Source organism: Sceloporus occidentalis, unplaced genomic scaffold (assembly GCF_023333645.1).
Source record: "Sceloporus occidentalis isolate IW3139 unplaced genomic scaffold, rSceOcc1.0.p SCAF_20, whole genome shotgun sequence".
Classification (NCBI taxonomy): domain Eukaryota; kingdom Metazoa; phylum Chordata; class Lepidosauria; order Squamata; family Phrynosomatidae; genus Sceloporus; species Sceloporus occidentalis.
In genome coordinates this window covers 13,154,947-13,176,070 of record NW_028317000.1, presented here as the reverse complement: position 1 = coordinate 13,176,070, position 21,124 = coordinate 13,154,947, and the positions used below count along the sequence as shown (strand labels likewise).

Here is a 21,124-nt window from a genome sequence, read left to right as displayed (position 1 = left end):
ATGGACTCAATATGGGAGGCCATGAGCATGAATTTGCAGGACCCAAGCAGAGCAATGGAGGACAAGGGGTCTTAGAGATGTCTCATCCACACAGTTGTCATGAGCCAAGGTTTACTCAAGGGTAGTTTGGAACAATAGCAACTCCACTCCTAGGCGCATCTGATGACATAAACCTAAGTCTAGGAAAGCTTGCGCTACCAACTTCTTTTGCGCTGTCTCAAGAGTGCCACAAGATCCCTTTGCATACTGATAAAGACTAACACAGCGATGTCTGCAATAGATTTGCCTTAGGGTCACCTGTGATAGGTTTGCCTTAGAGCCACCGCAAGTTGAAACTAACCTGGAGGCACACAATAACAACAACAACAACAACAATAGTGTGTGTGTGTGTGTGTGTGTGTGTGTGTATTCCCCAATACTTACTTTCCTGTGACAGGACTCCTGAGAGGGAAATGAGTACAAGAAGCAAAAGGGCCGACGTTGGCGTCTCCATTTTAGTCTCCAAAACTCCGCAAAAAAGGAGAGCAACAGAATTGCGGTAGCTTCAAATCATTCTCATCTTTCTCTATAGTATGTGGGTTCTTGACCATAAGTAAGACCCTGTTATGAACTCTGCAAAACTGGGTTAATAAGTAAGCCACATGCAATTGATAGAAGATGTTTCACGATGGGTTTAGCAGAAGACCTTCAAAGCCTGGAAAGGGGTTAAAGAATAACTAGCTTTAAAAGTTGCTAAATGAAAGGGAATGTATTGCCATGGTAAGGCATGATAAGATGGCAACATTCCCACCGAATGCGGACTCAACTACAAACATCCCTGGCAGACGGGGCTTTTGCCCAAGTTTGCTTTGGACAAGATGCTGCCAGCATTTCCCCATTTGTTTGTATTCAGGATGGGAAGAATATGAGATGTAAAAAGAATTTCAGGCTTTGAAATCAGATTTCCAAGCTTTCGTACTAGATAATGCCCCAAACCTTTCTTATAGATAAAGCCAGGATAAAGCAGTGATCTTGACCTTCATGCATGTTGATATTCTTAATATATAGATCTTCAGATAAAGTACAAGAGCAGGGAGCTACCTCTTCTTGAAAAGTAAATCAGCAAAGGACAGGATTAGAGTTTCCTGAATTAGTTGGAGTAAAACCTACATGCTTTTCTTTCTGTAGCCTTCCTTGCAAACAAATCCCAAAGCCCCCAAATGCTACAATTTATTGCTCTTTGATACCAATAGTAGTTATTATTTTCAGTCAAACTTGGTTGATCAAGAATGATAAGATACGCATGAAGAAGCTTTTTATTGCTTTGTTTGGAATGATCAACAACGCAAGAATACAACGTATGAAAGATGCAATTTTTATTAGATGTAGATTGTCATATAGCAGCGTCCACTTGGATGGATTTTGGAAAAATTAGAATTTCTCATTTTGGCGGAGAAAAACACTATCTAGTAATATATCATGCAAAAGCTATTTAATTATTTTAGTTGCCTTCGTTTAGATTAGAGATAAGCAACCTGGTTCCCTGCAAATGCTTTGGTTTGCAGTCCCTCTAACCCCAAACAAACATTGACCATTGATCTAGAGAGATCAATGGTCAATGATGTCGAAGATATAGCCGTGTTAGTATGTAGAATTGGTATGTAGAGAGATCTGGTAGCCACTTTGAGACTCACTGAAAGAAGTTGGCAGCGTTAGCTTACATAGACTTCAGTCTACTTAATGCATCTGAGGAAGAAGGCTTAAGTCTAGGAAAGCTCCTGCTGCCAACTTCTTTCTTTCAGTGAGTGCCAAAGGTGCTACAAGATCTCTCCGCATACTGATTCTACAGACTAACATGGCTATATCTTTGAATTCGATCAGCATTATTATTAACTGAGAGAAAGAAGTTGGCAGCATGAGCTTTCGTAGGCTTAGGTCTAGTTGTTCCAAATGCATTTAGTCTCAAAGATCTCTCCACATACTGACTCTACAGACTAACATGGCTATATCTTTGACATCATTGACCATTGATGGAGGCTAAGAGGCCTTGAAGTCCAAAACCTCCGAGGGAGACCAGGTTGCTTATTCCAGGTTTAGACCAGAGAAGGGGAATATGTGGCCCTGCAGATGTTGTTGGACTGCAACTCCTATCATCCATCACCACCTGGATCCACCTATGGCCATTGCCAGAACAATAATGTGTGTACAGTGCACCAACATCTGGAAGCCTATATGTTCTCATTCCTGGTTTAGACCATTCGTTTGCAAAGCCTACCCATCTCTGCAGACAGAAGACAGGGAAGGTTTAAGGACAACATAATCCTTGATCACATAATTGAGTGCCCTCCAGTTAATGACAGGTCTGGGAGGAACATAATTTCCCCAGACAAGGCACATTTCATGATCCGACAGCACTCGGTCCCACATGTAGACATCCCTCAGCTCCCCTACAAAGGATTGGTTGATATCAAACCCGCTTCCAAAGGAATCCTGATCTTGCCCAAGGACAATGGATGCCTCGGGGCTGATATTGTGCCCTTTCATCATGCCATTTCGGGGCAAAGCTTCCCCATCCAACCAGAACTCTACCAGCCCGGTGTCTGACTCCCAACTCATGCATATATGCTCCCATCTAGGTTTCGAAACCAGGTTTTCGGGAAGGATGAACAGTACATCTGAGGTTCCCACGTAGAGGCTGTATTCGTTGGGTTTGGACTTGAAGAGCACAATCTCATTGTCGTTGGTCTTGGTGGCGTAAGAGAAAAGGGTGTGCGCCCGGGTCATGTCTGTGTAGGATCGCAGGCAGATGGTGAAGCCGGTCAATGGACGTTGCGGCGAGGGCTTCAGAACCACGTGGCTGACGTTGGATGATTCTGGGAAGATGAACACCTTGTTTTCAAGATCTGGAGATGGAGAGGAGGAGGAAAAAGGAGGGAAAACAACAAAGAAGAAGTCTTCCTGTTTGTGAGTGCAATGTTACTGAGCCATTTTAATGCTATTGTATACTCTTGGCTGAAGAACGGTGCACTTCTTCTATATGGGATGGTCCTCCTCTTCTGCCAAGTGTGCAAAATGGTGAGCATCCTTCTCCTTCTTCATATGTTTTTGGACCGTGACAAATTACTGGTTGGATAACTGGCTGAATGGGCTGCATACGCACTGCAGAAATAGTCCAGTTTAACACCGCTTTAACTGCCCTGGCTCAGTGCCATGGCAGTCTGGGAACTGTAGTTTGTTGTGCCGCTATGGACTTTATCACACAGGGGAAATAGGGCAACATCGGGGTTTAAACAGCTGATTATCCCATGCGAAACGCGATGTTGCATTTAAGATTTTCACGCCACGTCGCTATTAAAGAGGCAATAGAGAGGCAATAAACAGCAGAAAATATTCATGGGGAAATCCCAAATATGACTTTTTGCTGTTTATTGCCTCTTTAATAACAGTGTGTCTGAAAATCTTAAATACGATATCGCGTTTTGCACGGGATAATCGGCTGTTTAAACCTCCGATTTTCCCCGTGTGATAAAGTCCTATGACAGAGAAGGCTAAACGTTTCTCCAAACTACACTTCTTAAAATCCCACAACATTGAGCCATGGCAGTTTAAAGTGGTATCAAACTGGATTATTTCCGCAGTGTGGATGCAGCCCAGGAGAGGGTAAAGGCAGTGAGGGAAGAAGGGTACACCTGCCAGATCAACAAACCCTGGCGATCAATGGTGTGACAGACATTGCAGCCAGGTCACCTACATGCAAGTCGCCAAAGATAAATAAACATATATTTTAAAATGCCTGATTTAAGAAATGAAATGATGCCTCTTTCAACCTGTTCCATCCACTTACAGTTGGTTGCTAAATCTTACCCCAGAAGTGATGTTAGGACACCATCCTATGCTCTACTTTACTGGCAGATAGGTACAACATGAATTGTACCTGTTGAATTTGGCTAACGCAGGTTGGAAAGAATACCTCTTCAGTGTTTGGGGGTTTTCAGCCAATGTGTCCATGTTCTAGAAGAGTTTATTCCTGATGTTTCATGGCATCTGTGGCTGGCATCTTTAGAGAATGCTGGCATGGAAGAGAGTGCGGGTCACACTGTATGTATGTATATATCCCACTCACTTCCATCTTCAGAGAATGCTGGCATGGAAGAGAGTGGGATATATACACACACACACACACACACACACACACACACACACACACTGTTTGACCTTGGGTAGGGAGGACTGTATATGTGTGTGTGTGTGTGTGTGTGTGTGTACGTGTGTGTACACACACACACACACACACACACACACACACACACGACTCTCTTCCATGCCAGCATTCTCTGAAGATGCCAGTCACTGATGCTGGCAAAACGTCAGGAATAAACTCTTTTAGAACATGGCCACAGAGCCCGAAAAACCCACAAAAAACTATAGATGCTGGCCATGAAATCCTAATGGAAGATATATAGATCACAAAATTACCTAACTCCCCTTTCAAGCTATATGGACAGTCTTTCTGCTCATGCAACACAGTTACATCTCATTTTCTTTCAACAGCTCAACATGGTACCCACCTTCTTGGGCCAAAGACTGCAAAAGGATAGCCAGAATGAGGAGGAAGATATGAAGCATCTCCATGATCCGAAATGTCTTTGGCTGGAAACGTCTTTCCTGGATGCACCGAATCTCCAGATGTGGGTGAGCGAAAACCTTCTCCTGAAATTTATATTCACACTTGGAGGGATAAACAAGGGATTTCCATCCAGTCCACCCCCAGGGAAATAATCCTTAAAGTAGATTAGTAGTATCAAGAGTTGTATCATCTACCTGTTGATCTGTTAAAGCGCAAAAGTGATCTTTCTCAAGTTCTGAATTGAGGGACTTCCTAGGTTGATTTTAATGAATAAAGAATATGAAGATAAAGGGACATTGTCTGAAAAACTCAATATATCCACTTCAAAGACAAAAATAAAGAGCGGGTAACTTTCCGTTCTAAAAAGCTGTAGTTGGAAGTAGCTTATGGTTTTATGCCGCAATGCTATACTACGCATCTGGGAGTAAGCTCCGCTGAACTACTTCTAAGTAGACATGTCTGGGAGCCCATTATTAATCTATTAACTTGCAGAAAAAGAAATGTTGAATTTTATTTGTTTTAAAAACCCCATTTTAAGAGGAACCTTGGCTTCTTGGGCTCTTTTAGTCTGCTAGCAATTGAAGAAATGATATGCTCCGTCATTTGTATAAGAGAAATGGTTTTGCCAAGATCTGTGCACAAATGGCTTCAGTTAGAATAGACTATGGATACGGGGATTGTTTTACATATGTTGGCTAGATGGATTTAAAAAATGTAACTTTAATAGTTGTGTAGTACAAGGAATTTCAGCAAACGTTACTTTATGGGCAAGTTACACCTGCTGGCATTCCCTCTTCTAGACCTTTATTTAAGGCATAGGGGTCTTGTTCTCTTTTTCATGTGGACACCTTACTACTAGGGCAAGCAGTATCACCTTTTTCATGTAGATACCTTACTAACTGTCTAGAAGAGGGAATTCCAGCAGGTGTAACTTGCCCATAAAGACCTTTGCTGGAATTCCTTCTTCTACTCAACCATTAAAGCTGTGTTTTTAATCCATCTGGCCAACATACCTGTAACAAGCCCCATGTCCATAGTCTATCCTAACTGTTGTGTTTTATCTAACGTGGTGAGCCGCCTTGATCCTACGGGAAAGGTGGCATATAAATAAAAAAATATTATTATTATTATTATTATTATTATTATTATTATTATTACTAGGGCAAGCAACAGCCTCATGTAAGACAAGGCAGCAGTGCAAACATCATCCCTGATAGTCTTTTGTGGGTTTTCGGTCTATGTGGCCATGTTCTAGAAGGGTTTATTCCGGACGTTTCGCCAGCATTTGTGGCTGGCATCTTCAGAGAATGATGGCATGGAAGAGAGTGGGGTCACTATATATATATATATATATATATATATATATATGTATGTATGTATCCCACTCACTTCCATCTTCAGAGAATGCTGGTATGGAAGGGAGTTGGATATATATACTGTGTGACCCTGGGTAAGGAGGAATGATTCCCATGATAGCCTGAAAATCCCACAAAAAACTATGGATGCCAGCCATGAAAGCCTTCGACTTCACATCATCCCCAGTGTTTTCCTTCAGAGACTCTTGTACCTAAACTAGCCTGTCGCCTCAGATGCGATGGAGGAAACTTCTTTATTGGCTTCAATAGGTGTATAGCATCTAAGTGATTCCCAAACTTTGGCCTTCCAGATACCTTGGACTTCAACTCCCAGGAGCCCTAGCCAGCTTGGTCAACAGTCAGGAATTCTGGGAAGTGAAGTCCAAAATGTTTGGAAGGCCAAAGTTTGGGAACTACTGGTAGATCAAGGCCTCACCTGGAATATTGTGTCCAGTTCTGAGCACCACAGTTCGAGAAGGATGTTGAGAAGCTGGAGCGTGTCCAAAGGAGGGTGACCAAAATGGTGAAAGGTCTGGAAACCATAAAGCCCTATGAGGAGAGGCTTAGGGAACTGGGGAGTTTAGCCTGGGGAAAAGACGGTTGAGAGGTGATATGATAGCCCTGCTTAAATATTTGCACGGATGCCCTATTGAGGATGGAGCAAGCTTGCTTTCTGCTGCTCCAGAGAACAGGACATGAAGCAATGGATGCAAACTGCAGGGAAAGAGATTCCACCTCAACATTAGGAAGAACGTCCTGATGGAAAGAGCTGTTCAACAGTGGAAGACACTCCCTTGGAGAGTGGTGGAGTCTCCTTCTTTGGAGACTAGACGGCCATCTGTCAGGCATGCTTTGATTCTGTATTCCTGCATGGCAGGAGGTTGGACTGGATGGCCCTTGAGGTCTCTTCCAACTCTATGATTCTACAATTCTATGACCGTCCTATTGGCATTTGTTAATGGAACAGGGAAGGAGATAACTGCTATCCTTTGCTACAGGCAGCAAAACACCTTGGGATGGCTCTGATCAACACTAGATGGGAGAAGACAATGTGTGGCAACCCATGACATGCCCTTGGTTTCAAGACTAAGAAACACGATGCCTAGACTGGATGTTATATCCACTGAGCTTGTGCTGGCCTCCAAAGTAGATTTACCTGAAAGAAAGGGTGGCTGTTATCTGTAACAAAGCTCTCTTTCTTCTCCTAATCCATCTTAAATGTGTCTGAAATCGAAGATCACCAACGAAACGTGGAGGTTTTCCCTATCGCCTTGTGTTTGTGTTTTAATAACCACAGGGGATCTATACAAACTCAACCTAGGCAATGAGGAGATTGAAAGAGTAAAAGTGTTCCCATACTTGGATCAATCATCGATCAGGAAGGAAACTGAAGTCAAGATATCAGAAGAAGACTAGGGTTTCATGGCCATGTGGGGATCGCAGAGTCTCAGCCCAACTCTCAAACCACTAAGCCATGCTGGCTTTCCCCAAATCATATATTTGCACTGTCTTTCCCTAATATGTGCCCGCTTATTCTTTTGTGCACACTTTCCCCGCCTAATGCATGCAGTTTTTCATGCGCAATTATGCGTGTTTCATATGCAGCTATGCATCTCTCTCTACCCTACCCAGCTTTTCATTTTTCATTTCCTCTAATGCATGCCTTTACGCATGCATATTTTTTCCTCCCGTTTTAGCAGGGAATACTGCAAAAAGGTTAAAATAATAAAACCGGCAGCGATTATCAGCAGAAAGGAAGGTAATAAAACAGTATATTTATATACTGTGGAACTCCGCAGGGGATCGATTTGCCCAAAGTTTGAAAATGCAGAGACGTTGTGGCAACGGAGCATTAATTTCATCAAGGAAGGAATTCCCCATTCGGTTCCGGGATCCATTCTCTCCTCTATTTCAGTTTGTTCTCCAGTGAACAATCTAGAAATCCTTTCCTCCGTCTCCTCTTCCGAGTTGGACGTCCAAGAAGCCGGGTGTCCTATTGAGTTGCTACCAAAAATTGGGTGCAGCCAAGCTGAAATGTTGACTTGTGCGGCCGAACAAACATGTGTTTGAGTCAATGGAAAGAGTGAGACAAAGCCAAGAATAACCAGGAAAAGGAAAAGTGAGAATATCCAAACGGCAACTTTATAGAAAGACGCTTCCAAGCGGAGATCTGTATGGAAACCCTCAACTATCGCCAAGACAAATTTGTCTCTCTGTTGTAGGAGGATATGAATATTTTCCCACATACAGTAATTCCCTCTGCATTTGAACCTCTCAAAGCATCGCAGGAGATTTATTGTGTCGAGAAAAGCACATGTGTCCCTACAGAAAATGTGTCTTCCGCGGAAGGCATAGATGCGAAGAGGCCGAAGCGTTGGAGAGGAATTATTGTGCTGAGAAATCCCTTTGTGACGCTTTGGGATATTCAAATAGCAGGAGGAAAAAATGCCGCTCTGTTCTTTGACTCGATCGGGTCGGACCATTGGGAAACCCGATTTTTGAACAGGAAGCAAATAAGTTATAAGAAATCTGAATGTATGGACTATCATCCATGGGCATCAAGGGTCATCTTCTCTTTCTCCAAAGAATACAGCTCCAGATAGAATAGTCCTATATCATGGCGATGGAGAATAAAGGTGGAGAATCAGGGGACAGTGTTGTGTAGTGGTTTGAGTGTTGGACTACGGCTCTGGAAATGGGGGTTCGATTCCCAGTTTGGCCATGAAGCCTACTGGGAGACGTTGGGCAAGTTGCACTCTCTCAGCCTCAGGGGAAGGCAATGGCAAACTTCCTCTGAACAAACCTTGCCAAGGAAACCCTATTGTAGGTTCACTTTAGGGTCGCCATGAGTCAGAAACAACTTGAAGGTTCACAACAACAGCCTTGAGTCTCTATATTGGGAGAAAGGTGGGATATAAGAAAATAATAATAATAATAATATTAATAATAACAACAAGTTTCAAGTTTCTACCTGGCCCTGAATCTGACTATGGGCTTGTTGCTCTTTCTTCTACGCATTTTATTGTTAAGACAATAAAATGAGAAAAGAGAAAGCCATGGATGCAGCCTTCAGCAACCTGGAATACAAGCCATCTCAGAGTCAAAGTGTCCTTCAAGGCCAGACAAATGGGTCTGTTTCGATAAAGAGAGAGCATCATAAGCGGAAAAGCAACAACCTATGGCCGTTCTTGCTTGCCTTTTAACGAAGTCGGGTCTTGTTTTTCCTCTGTTAATCTGGACAGGAGATGGCAGTGCTGTACAGGCTGAATAGACTCACTCTCTTTCCATTGCTTTGTTGTGGTTCTTGTGTGCCTTTAAGTTGTTTCTGAGTTTATGGAGACCCTAAGCTGGCCCTATACTGGGGTTTTCTTGGCACGTTTCTTCAGAGGGGGTTTGCCATTGCCATCCTCTGAGGCTGAGAGAGTGTGACTTGCCCAAGAAGCACCGGTGGCACAGTGGTTAAATGCAACCACAAGGTTGTGAGTTCGATCCCAGGGCTCCAAGGTTGACTCAGCCTTCCACCATTTCGTAGGTTGGTAAAATGAGTCCCCAGCTGGTTGGGGGCAATTGGTTTGCAGATTATAAACCCCATAGAAATGTAAATGCTATTGCTATTGCCTAAGGTCACCCAGTGGGTTTCCATGGCAGAGCTGGGATTCAAACCCAGGTTTCCAGAGACATAGGAGTTTATCACACCAGAACCAATTTCAGCATTAAAGAGAGATTAAAGCACATTTAAATCATCCTGCAAATAAAGCACAAATGACAAGTACTTGTGCGAAAATTATCACATGCAGTTGCGCAAATGAAGTGCTATCGAAAATGCATTGTTGATGAAATCCAGAAAGTAAAACAATGTGCATTAATGTTTCTTTGTGACTACTTTAATGGTATTTGTTCTCATACTAAAGGCTGGATAGATGAGGGAGTGGAAGGGGGGGTCAGTACTTCCAGGGCAGATTAAACTCTTACCTTTCACCCCATATACATACATACATACATACATACATACAGCCACACACACACAATTGAGTTAAAATACAGTTCTTACATTGACCCATGGATAAGTCGACTCAGGGTTTTGGGGTCTATTTTTAACCTACATTTCTAGATGTATGCATGAGTTTATGCAGTATAGCTACAGATGCAGATATCCACATAAATGCAAAAACCAAGTGAGTTGAAAAAATAGGCGCATGGTGAAATTGCTACAGTTGTGGACAATTTAACACTGTCACGCATCCTCAGTATCATCAGCATAGATTTTGTGCACTGAAATGGATTGTGCATTAAAGTCCAGTGCCTTTGGACTTTCCTATGGCCAGCAAGATCATAAGGCTGTAACCCGATGTGCCTGATTCAATAGTGTGCCAACCTTTCCTTCCCAAAGACACTGATGCAACAAGCCGGCTAGAGGATTTTAAGGTCATCGTCATGCCCTCAACAGAATCATCTTTTCTTGACTTTGGTCTTTAAACCTTGCACAAAAATTATTGCACTTTTTGGGCACGCCTAATAAAAGTGTCTTGAATGGAACGGCCGCTGCCATTTTGTGCACGCAGAGTGCGTACTAGGATTAGGGGGATGCGGAAGCACCACCCCTTCCTAACCCTAGTACGCGCTCTGCACATACTATATGGCCCGTTTGTAACGGGCCTATATATCTTTTTCACCTTTCTACTCTTGTGTCTTTTGTTTTAAAGGCTGGGTGTGTTTTCATGGCCGTCGGCTAGTGCAACAAATGCTGATTTGATTTGATTTTTACAAAAGTGAGCAAGTAAAATAAAATTAAAGTAACCCAGCATTAAAGCACACTGCTCACGCAAAGAATAAAATACAACGAGGAAGATAAAGGTGACTAAAAACGGTGTATATTAAAACAATTAAAAATATGAAAAGACATTAAAACAATGACCTTTTAAACTGGATTGCAAATTGGTTTGAACCGGTTTAAATGACCATGGTTTTCATTTGAACCGAATTGCTTAAGTGATTTGGAGAGGGAGGCAATGCATTAGACCCATTTAACCCGCATCTTTTTGGATAAATCGATTCCACTCAAGTGTGAACCAGATGCAGATCAGAATCGATTGAAATTTGCCTTTTGACCAGCTGGAGCGGCTCCATTTTGAATCAATTCATTCGTGAATGTGAAGCAAAAGTGGGTTATTTTACAGGGGGGGAAATGCAACGGGGGCAAATGTAGTATGAACCACACTCCGCTATCGAATCAATCCATTGATTCGGATCGCAAACTGATTTATGTGTAAGTGGGAATGAGGCCAATAAAAACTAAAACTATATACAGACCCGTAACAACTTCAAACTCAACCATTTGTAAAGGCCTGGTAATCCATAGGCAAACATCTACATTACAGAATCTCAGCAAAGGATTTTGATCTTTCCAGTTTCTGCAAAATGTTTTTAACTTGTTGCCGGAAAGACAGCAAGGACGGAGCCGGAGAAGCCAGTAACTCTATTTGCAAGGCTGGATCTTCAGACTACAAATTCTATTTATCTCAGCCTGCCCTTCACTACTACGTCGCCCTTGATTTCGTACTCCAGATTCTTCCAACCCAAAGCGCAACGGGGAAGTTGCAAATCCTGGTAGGCTGACCTCATCTTGTGTGGCGAGAGGAGGAATTCCCACATGTACACATCGGTCATCTCTCCGGAGAAGGAGTTGTACGAGTCATAGCCCCCCCCGTAATGGTCTTGCTCTTGACCCAGGACAATGAATGCTCCGGCGTCAACGGTGTACCCTTTCTTCAACCCTTTCCTTGGCCAAGGCTTCCCGTTCAGCCAGAACTCGGCAATACCGGTGGCTGATTCCCACCCAAAACAGACGTGTTCCCAGTCGAGGGTATCTTCCGGGACTTTGAAGGACAGGTGTTCACCGCCAACGTAGACGCGATACTCTCCTGGCTTGGGCTTGAAAATCAGGATCTCGTTGTCTTCGGATTTGGTGGCGTAGGAGAAGAGGCCGTAGGGCCGAGTCAGGTCGGTGTAGGATCTCAGGCACACCGTGAAGTTGTGAAGTGGCTCCTTAGGTAGCGGTTTGAGGACGACGTAGGCGTCACTAGGTTCATTATGGAACACGAAAACCTTCCTAGAAAGATCTGTGAGGAGACCAGGGGGAGGTAGGGAAGGAAGGAAGGAAGGAAGGAAGGAAGGAAGGAAGGAAGGAAGGGGGGAAGTAAAAGAGGATGTTACCATCATAGAATCAAAGGCCCCATACAGACAGGCCAAAATAAAGCTGCCTTCAGGTCACTTTGGAGGTATGCTGTTTAAAGGATGCATGCATCCTAAGAGTCCGGAAGCTGCGCCAAAGCTGCACTCCAGTCCAGATCGTGGCTTTGGCATGGCTTCCAAACTCTTAGGACGCATGCATCATTGAAACAGCATACTTCCAAAGTGACTCAAAGCAGCTTTATTTTGGCCTGTCTGTATGGGGCAATAGTTGGAAGAGACCACAAGGGCCAACCAGTCCAACCCCATTCTGCCATGTAGGAACTCTCAATCAAAGCACCCCCTGAAAGACAGCCATCCAGCCTCTGTTTAAAGGCCTCCAAAGAAGGAGACTTCACCATCCTCCAAGGGAGTGTATTCCACTGTCAAACAGCTCTTACTGTCAGGAATTTCCTCCTAATTTTGAGGTGGAATCGCTTTTCCTGGAGGTTGCATGCATTGCTCCATGTCCTGTTTTCGGGAGCAGCAGAAAACAAGCTTGCTCCATCCTCAGTGAGACACCCCCTCAAATACTTAAAGAGGGCTGTCGTATCTCTCATAACCATCTCTGCTCCAGGCTGAACGTACCCAGTTCCCTAAGTCTGTCCTCATAACTCATGGTTTCCAAACCCCATGTTTCATTCCCTGGGAAGGCTGCTCTGCTTTCCACCCAGCTTTATCATTTACGGCAATCCGGCCACAAAATTTCTCATTGCAAGGCACTGTGCTGGGATCTATGGCTGCATGCGCATTGCATCCCACTTAAGATGGAAATAACTAGAACAAGTTGGTTGATCTGGGTCTACACAGCTGTCTGCATTTCTTCTTGGGGATACCCTACACCCCTTTCTGCTGGACATGAGATTTCATAGTTAATATCTAGCATGGGGCATGTGTGGAGGTCATGATTTTAATTATTATTATGATGATGATGACCCGATGCATGTGTCGGGATCACAGCGATAAGGACAATTTCTCATACATGGCTACCAGTGAGGGAACTCGTCTGTTTTTTGCTACCGTTCGGGGAGATAGCACTGGACTTAAGTTATAGGAGGGTAGATTTTGGTTGACCGTTAGGACCAGTTTCTTAACAGTAGAATTGATTCCTTACCAAGATAGTGAAGGGTCCTCTCTTCTGCCCCAAGCAAGAAATTAATTCAAAGGGCTCATACCCTGCGATTTCCCCTGGGACTGTATTACTGTATATACTCATGTATAAGTCTAGAAATAAGTCTAAGTGATGAAAGGTATATATACTCTGTGCATGTGCAGAGATGCCCTTTCGTGCGATTTCATAGCTTCCTAAACACAGGTGAATTCTGAGGTTATAATCCCAGATTAAGAATGTAATGCAATCTCGCCTTCTCTGCCCCTTTGAGCATAAGATAACTGTACATTACTAACCTTCTTGGCTAGAGGTCTCTGATAGACTGGCGAAGATGAGGAGACAAATCCAGACCAGCTCCATCTTCAAGCAAAGTTTAGAAGGAAGTATAGATCCTGGGAAGGAGAAGAAGAAGCAAAGCTGGTTCTAGAGCTACTTCTCAAACAAACACCAACTCTTGGGCTGTGTCTAAATTTATCCTCGCAGCAAGAAAAGAAAACCAGCCTGCCCTCATTTGCTGTTGGGCGATCGCTTCTCAAATTTCAAAACATCGCAGAGGAGAGAAGATTTTTTAACGCCTTCCTCTCTATAGGATCAGTTGCAAAGTTCAGCTTTGCACAGACTTGCAAAACTTGGGGATCTTGCTCCATTTTCACTTATGTTTCACTTATGTTCAGGAGTTGAAAGTTATAGTACTGAAATGAATCAAGGGCAAAGTTTGTCAGGATGACGGCTTCAGGTCATGCCAAAGTCTCTGCTTTGGGATGGAAACCGTTTGGAAATGGCTCCAGATTTTAAGTTGCTCGCCCAAATAAAAGGAAGCGCTGCATAAACAGTTTAAGGACAGTAAAGCAAAACATATTGATAAAGGATATAGATAGAGACCTATGCTAGGATATCCAATGAGTATACAGGTGTGTCAATGTTTAATTCGATGTAACCCATGAAAACGTGATTTGTAGTTTCCTTTGTTCAAAATACCATAGAAACTTGGTTTGTTTTAGAATCGTGGTCCCAGAATTTGGAATGTGAATTTCCTCTGCTGCAGCTAAATAAACTATGTTTCTTTCCAATCGACTTCTTGGTCTCTCTGCTGGTTTCTGGTTACAATTCTGGTTTTAAAATGATCAATAATTAATAATCTATAGCACCCTGAGGCTGAGAGAATGCGACTTGCCTAAGGTCACCCAATGGTGACCTTGCTGGGACTCGAACCCTGGTCTCCAGACTCATAGTCCAACATCCAGATTCTGACGCTTCCAACCGTAAGTGCGATGTCTGAAAAGATGCGTCTTGGACTGCATTGCCCTGGCGCACAACAACACCATGTGCGTGTTGTATTATATATTACAATGGGGCCTTGGTATCCACTGGGGTTTGGTTCCAGGACATTCCTGTAGATACCAAAATCCGTGGATGCTCGAGTCCCATTAAACATAATGGCATAGTAAAACGGTATCCCTTAGATAAAAGGGCAAAACCAAGCTTTGCCTTTGGGGATTTGTATATTCTTAAAGTGTTTACAAGCCCTGGATGCTTGAATCTCTGGATGAAATAATCCGTGGATGAGGAGGGCTGACTGTATATGATATCTATAGATGCAGAGTATGCCTTGGTTTGGACGCTCAAAGACCTGGAAGAGCCCCTGAGAGCATGGAGTGACTTTAATAGGATTCTGATGAATGGCTTTTTGGTTTAGAAAGTATACGGTTATGATCCATTTAGCATCTATGAGGCAGGAGAAGAAGTTCGGCGATTGAGGCGGGTGGCGGTTGTGGTAGTGATGGAGAAGACCAGACAATAATCCTTGCTGCGATAATGAGAGTCTTGCGCATGAGACTTGTCATTTCTCCCCTTACCTGTTCAAGGCTGGCGCATAAGCAACCCACTCTGTCTCTATGCTTTCATCCCCCCTTTCTTTTATGGGTAATAACAGCTTTCCGTTTGCGCTTGTCCTGCTTATTCTGCACTCCCAGCAACACCTCCTGAGTGCGCGCATCTTCCAGATGAGGACTCAAATGCCACCCACCTCTCTGAATAAATGAGGAGGACTGCTCAGAGTCCTCCGGTGCTTGATTTAAGTTGTGGTATATATATATATCCCCCCCCCCCCCCGCGCTAATAGCTTGGAGAGCTTCTCCCGTGTTATTAACTTTCCTCTCTAATTTGGAAGCCAGAGGAGCTTATGGTTCCCATTTCCCATCAATGGGCCCTCGGGGAGCTTTAATCGCCTCCATGACAGTAGGGGATGGATTGGAAACCTTGCAAATGAGTTCCCTGGGCTCCGGAGTGGTAGAAGATGCTTGTTCAGGGAGCGTTGGGCCGAGGGATGATGGCGGCAATGCCCTCAGGTTGCACTTCCAAGCGGCTTTTGCAACAAGGCGTCCGCTTGGCATCATCAGCGGTCCCTCTCCGGGTCATGCGTTGCATGTGCAAAGAAAGGCAAAAACTGTTATCACATCTGGAGGTGAAAACAACAAATACAGTTGGTCCACGGATGCTTTATCCACCAATTCGAGTATCCAGGGTTTAAAGATATTTATATACAGTCAGCCCTCCGCACCCATGGATTCTTTATTCACGGATTCAAGCCTCCACGGCTTGAACGTAGTCAAAAAATGTATAAAACTTCCAAAAAGCAAAGCTTGATTTGGCCATTTTATATAAGGGACACCATTTGACCTCCATTGTGTTTAATGGGACTTGAGCATCCACGGATTTTGTTATCCACTGGGGATTCTGGAACCAAATGCCAGCTGATAAGGGTAACCATTTTGCTGTGCTGTTGTATTTAATGGGCCTTGAGCCTCCATTGATTTTGTTACCCTGGATAACAAACCCCTGAGAAATATAGCTTTGGGATAGATACATACAGTCACCCCTCCCAATTCGTGAGGATCCTTAACGGACCCCCCCCCCCCCAGCGTGAAAATGGCGACTCACACAAATGTGAGTGCCATAGGGAATAATGAAGTGCGCCCCCATGGTGCGCACATGGGGCTGTGTGGGGTTGTGCATAGGTGTGCACACCCATTTTAAAGATAGCAGCTCATCGCTCCTTTAAGAGTGAGACTGTGGACTCCAAGTCCGCATATATGGAGGGATGACTATTATCCCCTTTACAACCCTGAGTCTTTGCTAACCAATTTATCATATCACCTCCATCCTTCTCTTCTCCAGGCTAAACATACCCACCTCCCTGCGTCTTTCCTCAGTTTCCAGACCCTTCACCATTTTAGCTGCCCTCCTCTGGACATGCTCCAGCTTCTCAACATCCTTCTTGAATTGTGGTGCCCACAACTGGACACTATATTCCAGGTGAGGCCTGACCAAAGCAGGACAGAGTGGCACCATGACTTCCCTTGATGTAGACACTATACTTCTATTGATGCAGCCTAGAATCACGTTGGCTTTTTTAGCTGCCGCATCACACTATTAATAGCGGCTTAGGGAGGAAGGCCTCCTTGGAGGTCTTTAAGCAGAGGCTGGATGGCCATCTGTCGGGGATGCATTGACCGAGAATTCCTGCATGGCATAATGGGGTTGGACTGGATGGCCCTTGTGGTCTCTTCCAACTCTATGATTCTATGAGAAGAGAAGGTGAAGAGGTGATATGATAGCCCTGTTTAAATATTTGAAGGGATGTCATACAAGGATCAAGCTTGTTTTCTGCTGCTCCAGAGACTTGGACACAGAGCAATGGATTCAAACTTGGATTGGATTGACAATGGATTGACAATGAGCATGGAGCAATGGATTGAAAAGAGATTCCACCTAAACGTTAGGAAGACGTTTTTGATGGCAAGAGTTGTTGGACAGTGGAAGATGTTGGCTTGGAGAATGGTGGAGCCTTCTTTTTTGGAGGTTTTGAAACAGAGGATGATGATGATGATGATGATGATGATGATGATGATGATGATGATGATATGTATTTGTATCCCGCTCTTTTTCCAGGAGTGGGACTCAGGATGGATCGGCTTTGTGTACTCCTGCATTGGTGGAGGTTGGATTGGCCCTTAGGGGTCTCTTCTAACACTTCTATGCCAGGCTTTACTCTCCATGAATTATGAATGCGACTGAATTATTTACTCTCCATGAATTATAAATCCTTTTTTTAAAAGGTGAATTAAAATAAACATGACAGCCACTCTAGCCACGTCCGTCGGGTGAACGCAAAGTGACACGCAGAGGCGATATATCTCTATCTTTGGACATAGATACGAAGCAAAGATACCCACATATACAAGAGAGACAGAGATCAGAGCTTGCAAGCAACTGGTTTCAAATAGCTAATTGCATGGAATAAATTTATAACTGACATATAACTACATTCCTTTGCGGCTTAGAATAATTGCAGTTGCATAGATGTGTATATATGTGTTTGTGTGTGCCTTCCAGTTTGCTTGCGGACTTAGGGTGGCTCCATGGATTTCACAGGGTCTTCTTAAGCAATACTCAGACATGGTTTTGCCAGTTCTTTCCTCCAAAACAATGGTTTGGTCCTCCAGATGTTTTGGACTTCGGGTCCCAGAACTCCTGGTTATTAGCTAGGATTTCTGGGAGCTGAAGTCCGAAACATCTGGAGGATGAAAGCTTGGGAACCACAGCTCCGAAATCTAGCTTCGGAGGAACACTGCTGCTTCAAGAGCTGGAGCATGCTGTGCGTCATGCTGATAAATTGAAAATGCTTATATGTCTGTAAAGGTAACTAACAGTAACTAGTTACTTTTGAGACCCTGGGAGGAAAAGGCTCAGATCCTATTAAACGTCAACGGAGCAGAAAGCCTTGGATGTTTTGTAGTAATGCAGATTTTGCAATGGCTTGCTATGGGAGACATAGCAATTTCCATTTGGGGTTCTTCCATCTTGAGTCCCTATACTGGGGAAACATTGGGATATAAGTAAATAAAATAATGATAAAAATAATAAGTTCTGGATACCGTCTTGCATTAATGGATATATATTATATATATATATATATATATATATATATATATATATATATACACACACCATTGCAAGTAGCTTTATTCTGTAGAATCCAAGTCAAAGAAATCCTTACAAATTAAAACTATATATACTGATTGCTTTGGGATGCTTGGAACTATAACCTTTAAAGTTTTGATGGATCTATAGATGAATAGAGAGAGAGAGAGATAGACAGATAGATGTTTTCCTATTATTTATATTAATAGGAGCTAATATTCCGGTTGGAAAAGCCATTACAATACATAGAGAGCCGAAGCAACATAAACAAACACTTGACAACATCTCTCAATTAGGTTTATGGACCATGATCGCAATCCTGTACACAGTTTTGCAGGAAGGATGCTCCATTGCGCACAATGGCGCTTGCTTTAGCTGTATCAGTTCAGCTTGTAAAACACATTGAACTTTAGCAATGCCTTCAGCTCTCCAATCTTCAGCCCTACAAAATATTGGATTTTAACCAAAGCTGCTGCCATCCTGGAAAGAAAAGTTCACCTCTAAATGGCTGAAGTGAAGTAAGAAGTGCTGCGGAGGAAGGAATGAGGAAATGCATTGTTGCTGAAATCCCGAAAGTCAAACGATGTGTGTTAATGCTTCTTTGTGACCACTTTAATGGTGGGTTTTGTGCGACGCCGTGTGAAATCGTTGCACATGATTACGATATTTTCCTGGGATGTTCACGGGATAAATGCTCGATTTCTTTCGTGTGAGAAACTCCTATGAATGTAAATGCATGCTTCTTAAGTCATGCTCCAAATGGAGGCCGTTTTGGAGATCCTCCCGGACAGGAGGTTGCAATGTAGGACTCAGCTGCACAGAGAGCATTTCTAAAGAAATAATAATAATAATAATAATAATAATAGATTTTTGTGGTTTTTTGGACTATAGGCCATGTTCTAGAAGAGTTTATTCCTGACGTTTCGCCAGCATCTGTGGCTTTGGCATCTTCAGAGAATGCTGGCATGGAAGAGAGTTGGGTATATATTATTAATAATACACACACACACTCACACACACACTCCTCCCTACCCAGGGTCACACAGTATGTGTGTGTGTGTGTGTGTGTGTGTGTTTACACACACACACACACACACACACACACACACACACACACACACACCACTCTCTTCCATGCCAGCATTCTCTGAAAATGCCAGCCACAGATGCAGGTGAAACGTCAGAAATAAACTCTTCTGGAACATAGCCACATAACCCAAAAAACCCAGTAAAATCTATGGATGCCGGCCATGAAAGCCTTTGACGTCGTCGTCGTCATCATCATCATCATCATCATCATCATCATCATCATCGGACATGTCCTGGAATAGCAGGACGTCTGGTCACCCTTCCCTAACATCTTTCCTGGTTGCATCCATTTGGTCCTTGCTACCAATCGGCCAGAGATTTTCCTTCGCCATTGTTGGGTCCTTCTTCTGTCTGTCTGTCTGTCTGTCTGTCTGTCTGTCTGTCTGTCTGTCTATCTATCTATCTATCTATCTATCTATCTATCTATCTATCTATCTATCTCCCTCCCCTCCCCATCTCGGCACCATTTGCTCTTTCATGCCTGACAAGGCAGCTGACAAGTTGTTAAAAGAGGAGGCATGTTGCCCGCCCGTTCGGAGCCCTCATTGCCCGCACTTTTCAGTCACCTGTCAGGAAAGGTAGACTCAGTCCCCGGGGAAGAGGAAACGACACACGCATGTATTGTCCATAATCCTCCCTGGCTGAGCCATTGACGTGACGTTGATATCTACTTGTCAGAAAAGAGAGAGAGAGAGAGAGAATGTGCATAATCCTCCTCTCCCTTTTGACTTCATCTGGAGAGATAAATGGCTGAGCTGTGATCAGTCACCGCTCTCGCTTCTTCCCTGTCTGGTTTTTAAGGATAAAGGTGCAAAGATAGGCTACAAAGATGGACGACTCGGGGGATAGTATTATTATGATCCCGTGCCTCAACTGTCAGATGTCCAGAGCATCAAGATCATACTTGGGTTGCCCTTCATGTCCCTTCTTAACACCTTCTCCTTTGCTCCAGTAGTAACTTCAGAAGTGTAAGTTACTTCTAAGATGGGCCTCATTCCCACTTACAAATAAATCGGTGTGCAATCCGAATCGATGGATCTACTCGACAGCGGAGAGTGGTTCACACTTGCGCAGAATCGATTTATCCAAAAAGATGTGGAAAAAATCAGCATCAAAAAGACGTGGGTTAAATAGGTCTGGCGCATGGACCCCCTTCTCCAAATTGCTTCAACGATTCGGATTAAGTGGGAACCAGGGTCGTTTAAACCTGTTCAAACCGAATGGCGATCTGCTTTAAAAGGTAGTGAGAACGAAGCCATGGTTTAAAAGCCGCATGTAGCGATGTCCCCAGTTCATTCTGGTTTAGGGACCTTGCAATGCACACCAAAGGCAGCAGAGAGCAGCATGAATCCAAGATCGTTCTGCTGCCAGCCGGAGACAGACAACGCTCCTTCCGTCCCAATTTTAATAAGTGCATTTTAATTTGGCATGTATTTAAGTCCACTGAGCAATAATAGTTAATAAAAGCAGGCAGGGAGCGAAGGGGTACAGAACGTTCCAGAGCTCCCATTCCCGTTAGAGCGTCTCCTTTTTTAATGCGGCGGGATTAATAACAAGGCTCATAAAAATGTTTTAGAGTGGGCAGATCAATCCTTGACTTAGGAAGAGAGCAAGGTTTTGTTTTTTAATGTTTCTTTTTCTTTTTTAGGTGATGTGCAGAAAGCATCGATTGAAAATGTTCCTAAGTGTTTTGCTGCGTCAAGAGAGAAACCCGGGGAGGATGGACTGGCATGCCTGCAAAATGTAGAGTCA

The 21,124-nt window shown here is 43.6% G+C and overlaps 2 protein-coding genes and 1 long non-coding RNA gene across 4 annotated transcripts in view; 1 reads left to right on the top strand and 2 right to left on the bottom strand.

The window, feature by feature from the left end:
* Positions 1–1,390: 1,390 nt before the first annotated feature.
* The window catches only part of LOC149302056 (mucosal pentraxin-like), a 28,986-nt gene continuing 9,252 nt past the window's right edge, over positions 1,391–21,124 (bottom strand). The window contains exons 2-3 of the mRNA XM_089483455.1: positions 4,548–4,689; positions 1,391–2,882 (exon numbers count right to left, since the gene is read on the bottom strand). Coding sequence (XP_089339581.1) covers positions 2,251–2,882; positions 4,548–4,689 — 774 coding nt within the window. The 3' untranslated portion in view covers positions 1,391–2,250. The remainder of the gene's footprint in view (positions 2,883–4,547; positions 4,690–21,124) is intronic.
* Positions 2,854–13,696, top strand: LOC149302058 (uncharacterized). 2 transcript variants are annotated; one of them, XR_016272157.1, is made up of 3 exons: positions 2,854–2,943; positions 4,531–4,671; positions 13,609–13,696. It is a non-coding gene; the product is annotated as an uncharacterized LOC149302058 (long non-coding RNA). The 2 variants fall into 2 exon arrangements; XR_016272156.1 differs by having other exon boundaries at positions 2,855–3,054.
* Positions 10,811–13,859, bottom strand: LOC149302057 (serum amyloid P-component-like). Its single transcript, XM_089483459.1, has 2 exons — positions 13,597–13,859; positions 10,811–12,080 (listed from the first exon to the last, which is right to left on the bottom strand). Exons 1-2 carry the CDS (start codon positions 13,658–13,660, stop codon positions 11,476–11,478), a joined length of 669 nt encoding a protein of 222 aa, XP_089339585.1. The 5' UTR covers positions 13,661–13,859; the 3' UTR covers positions 10,811–11,475.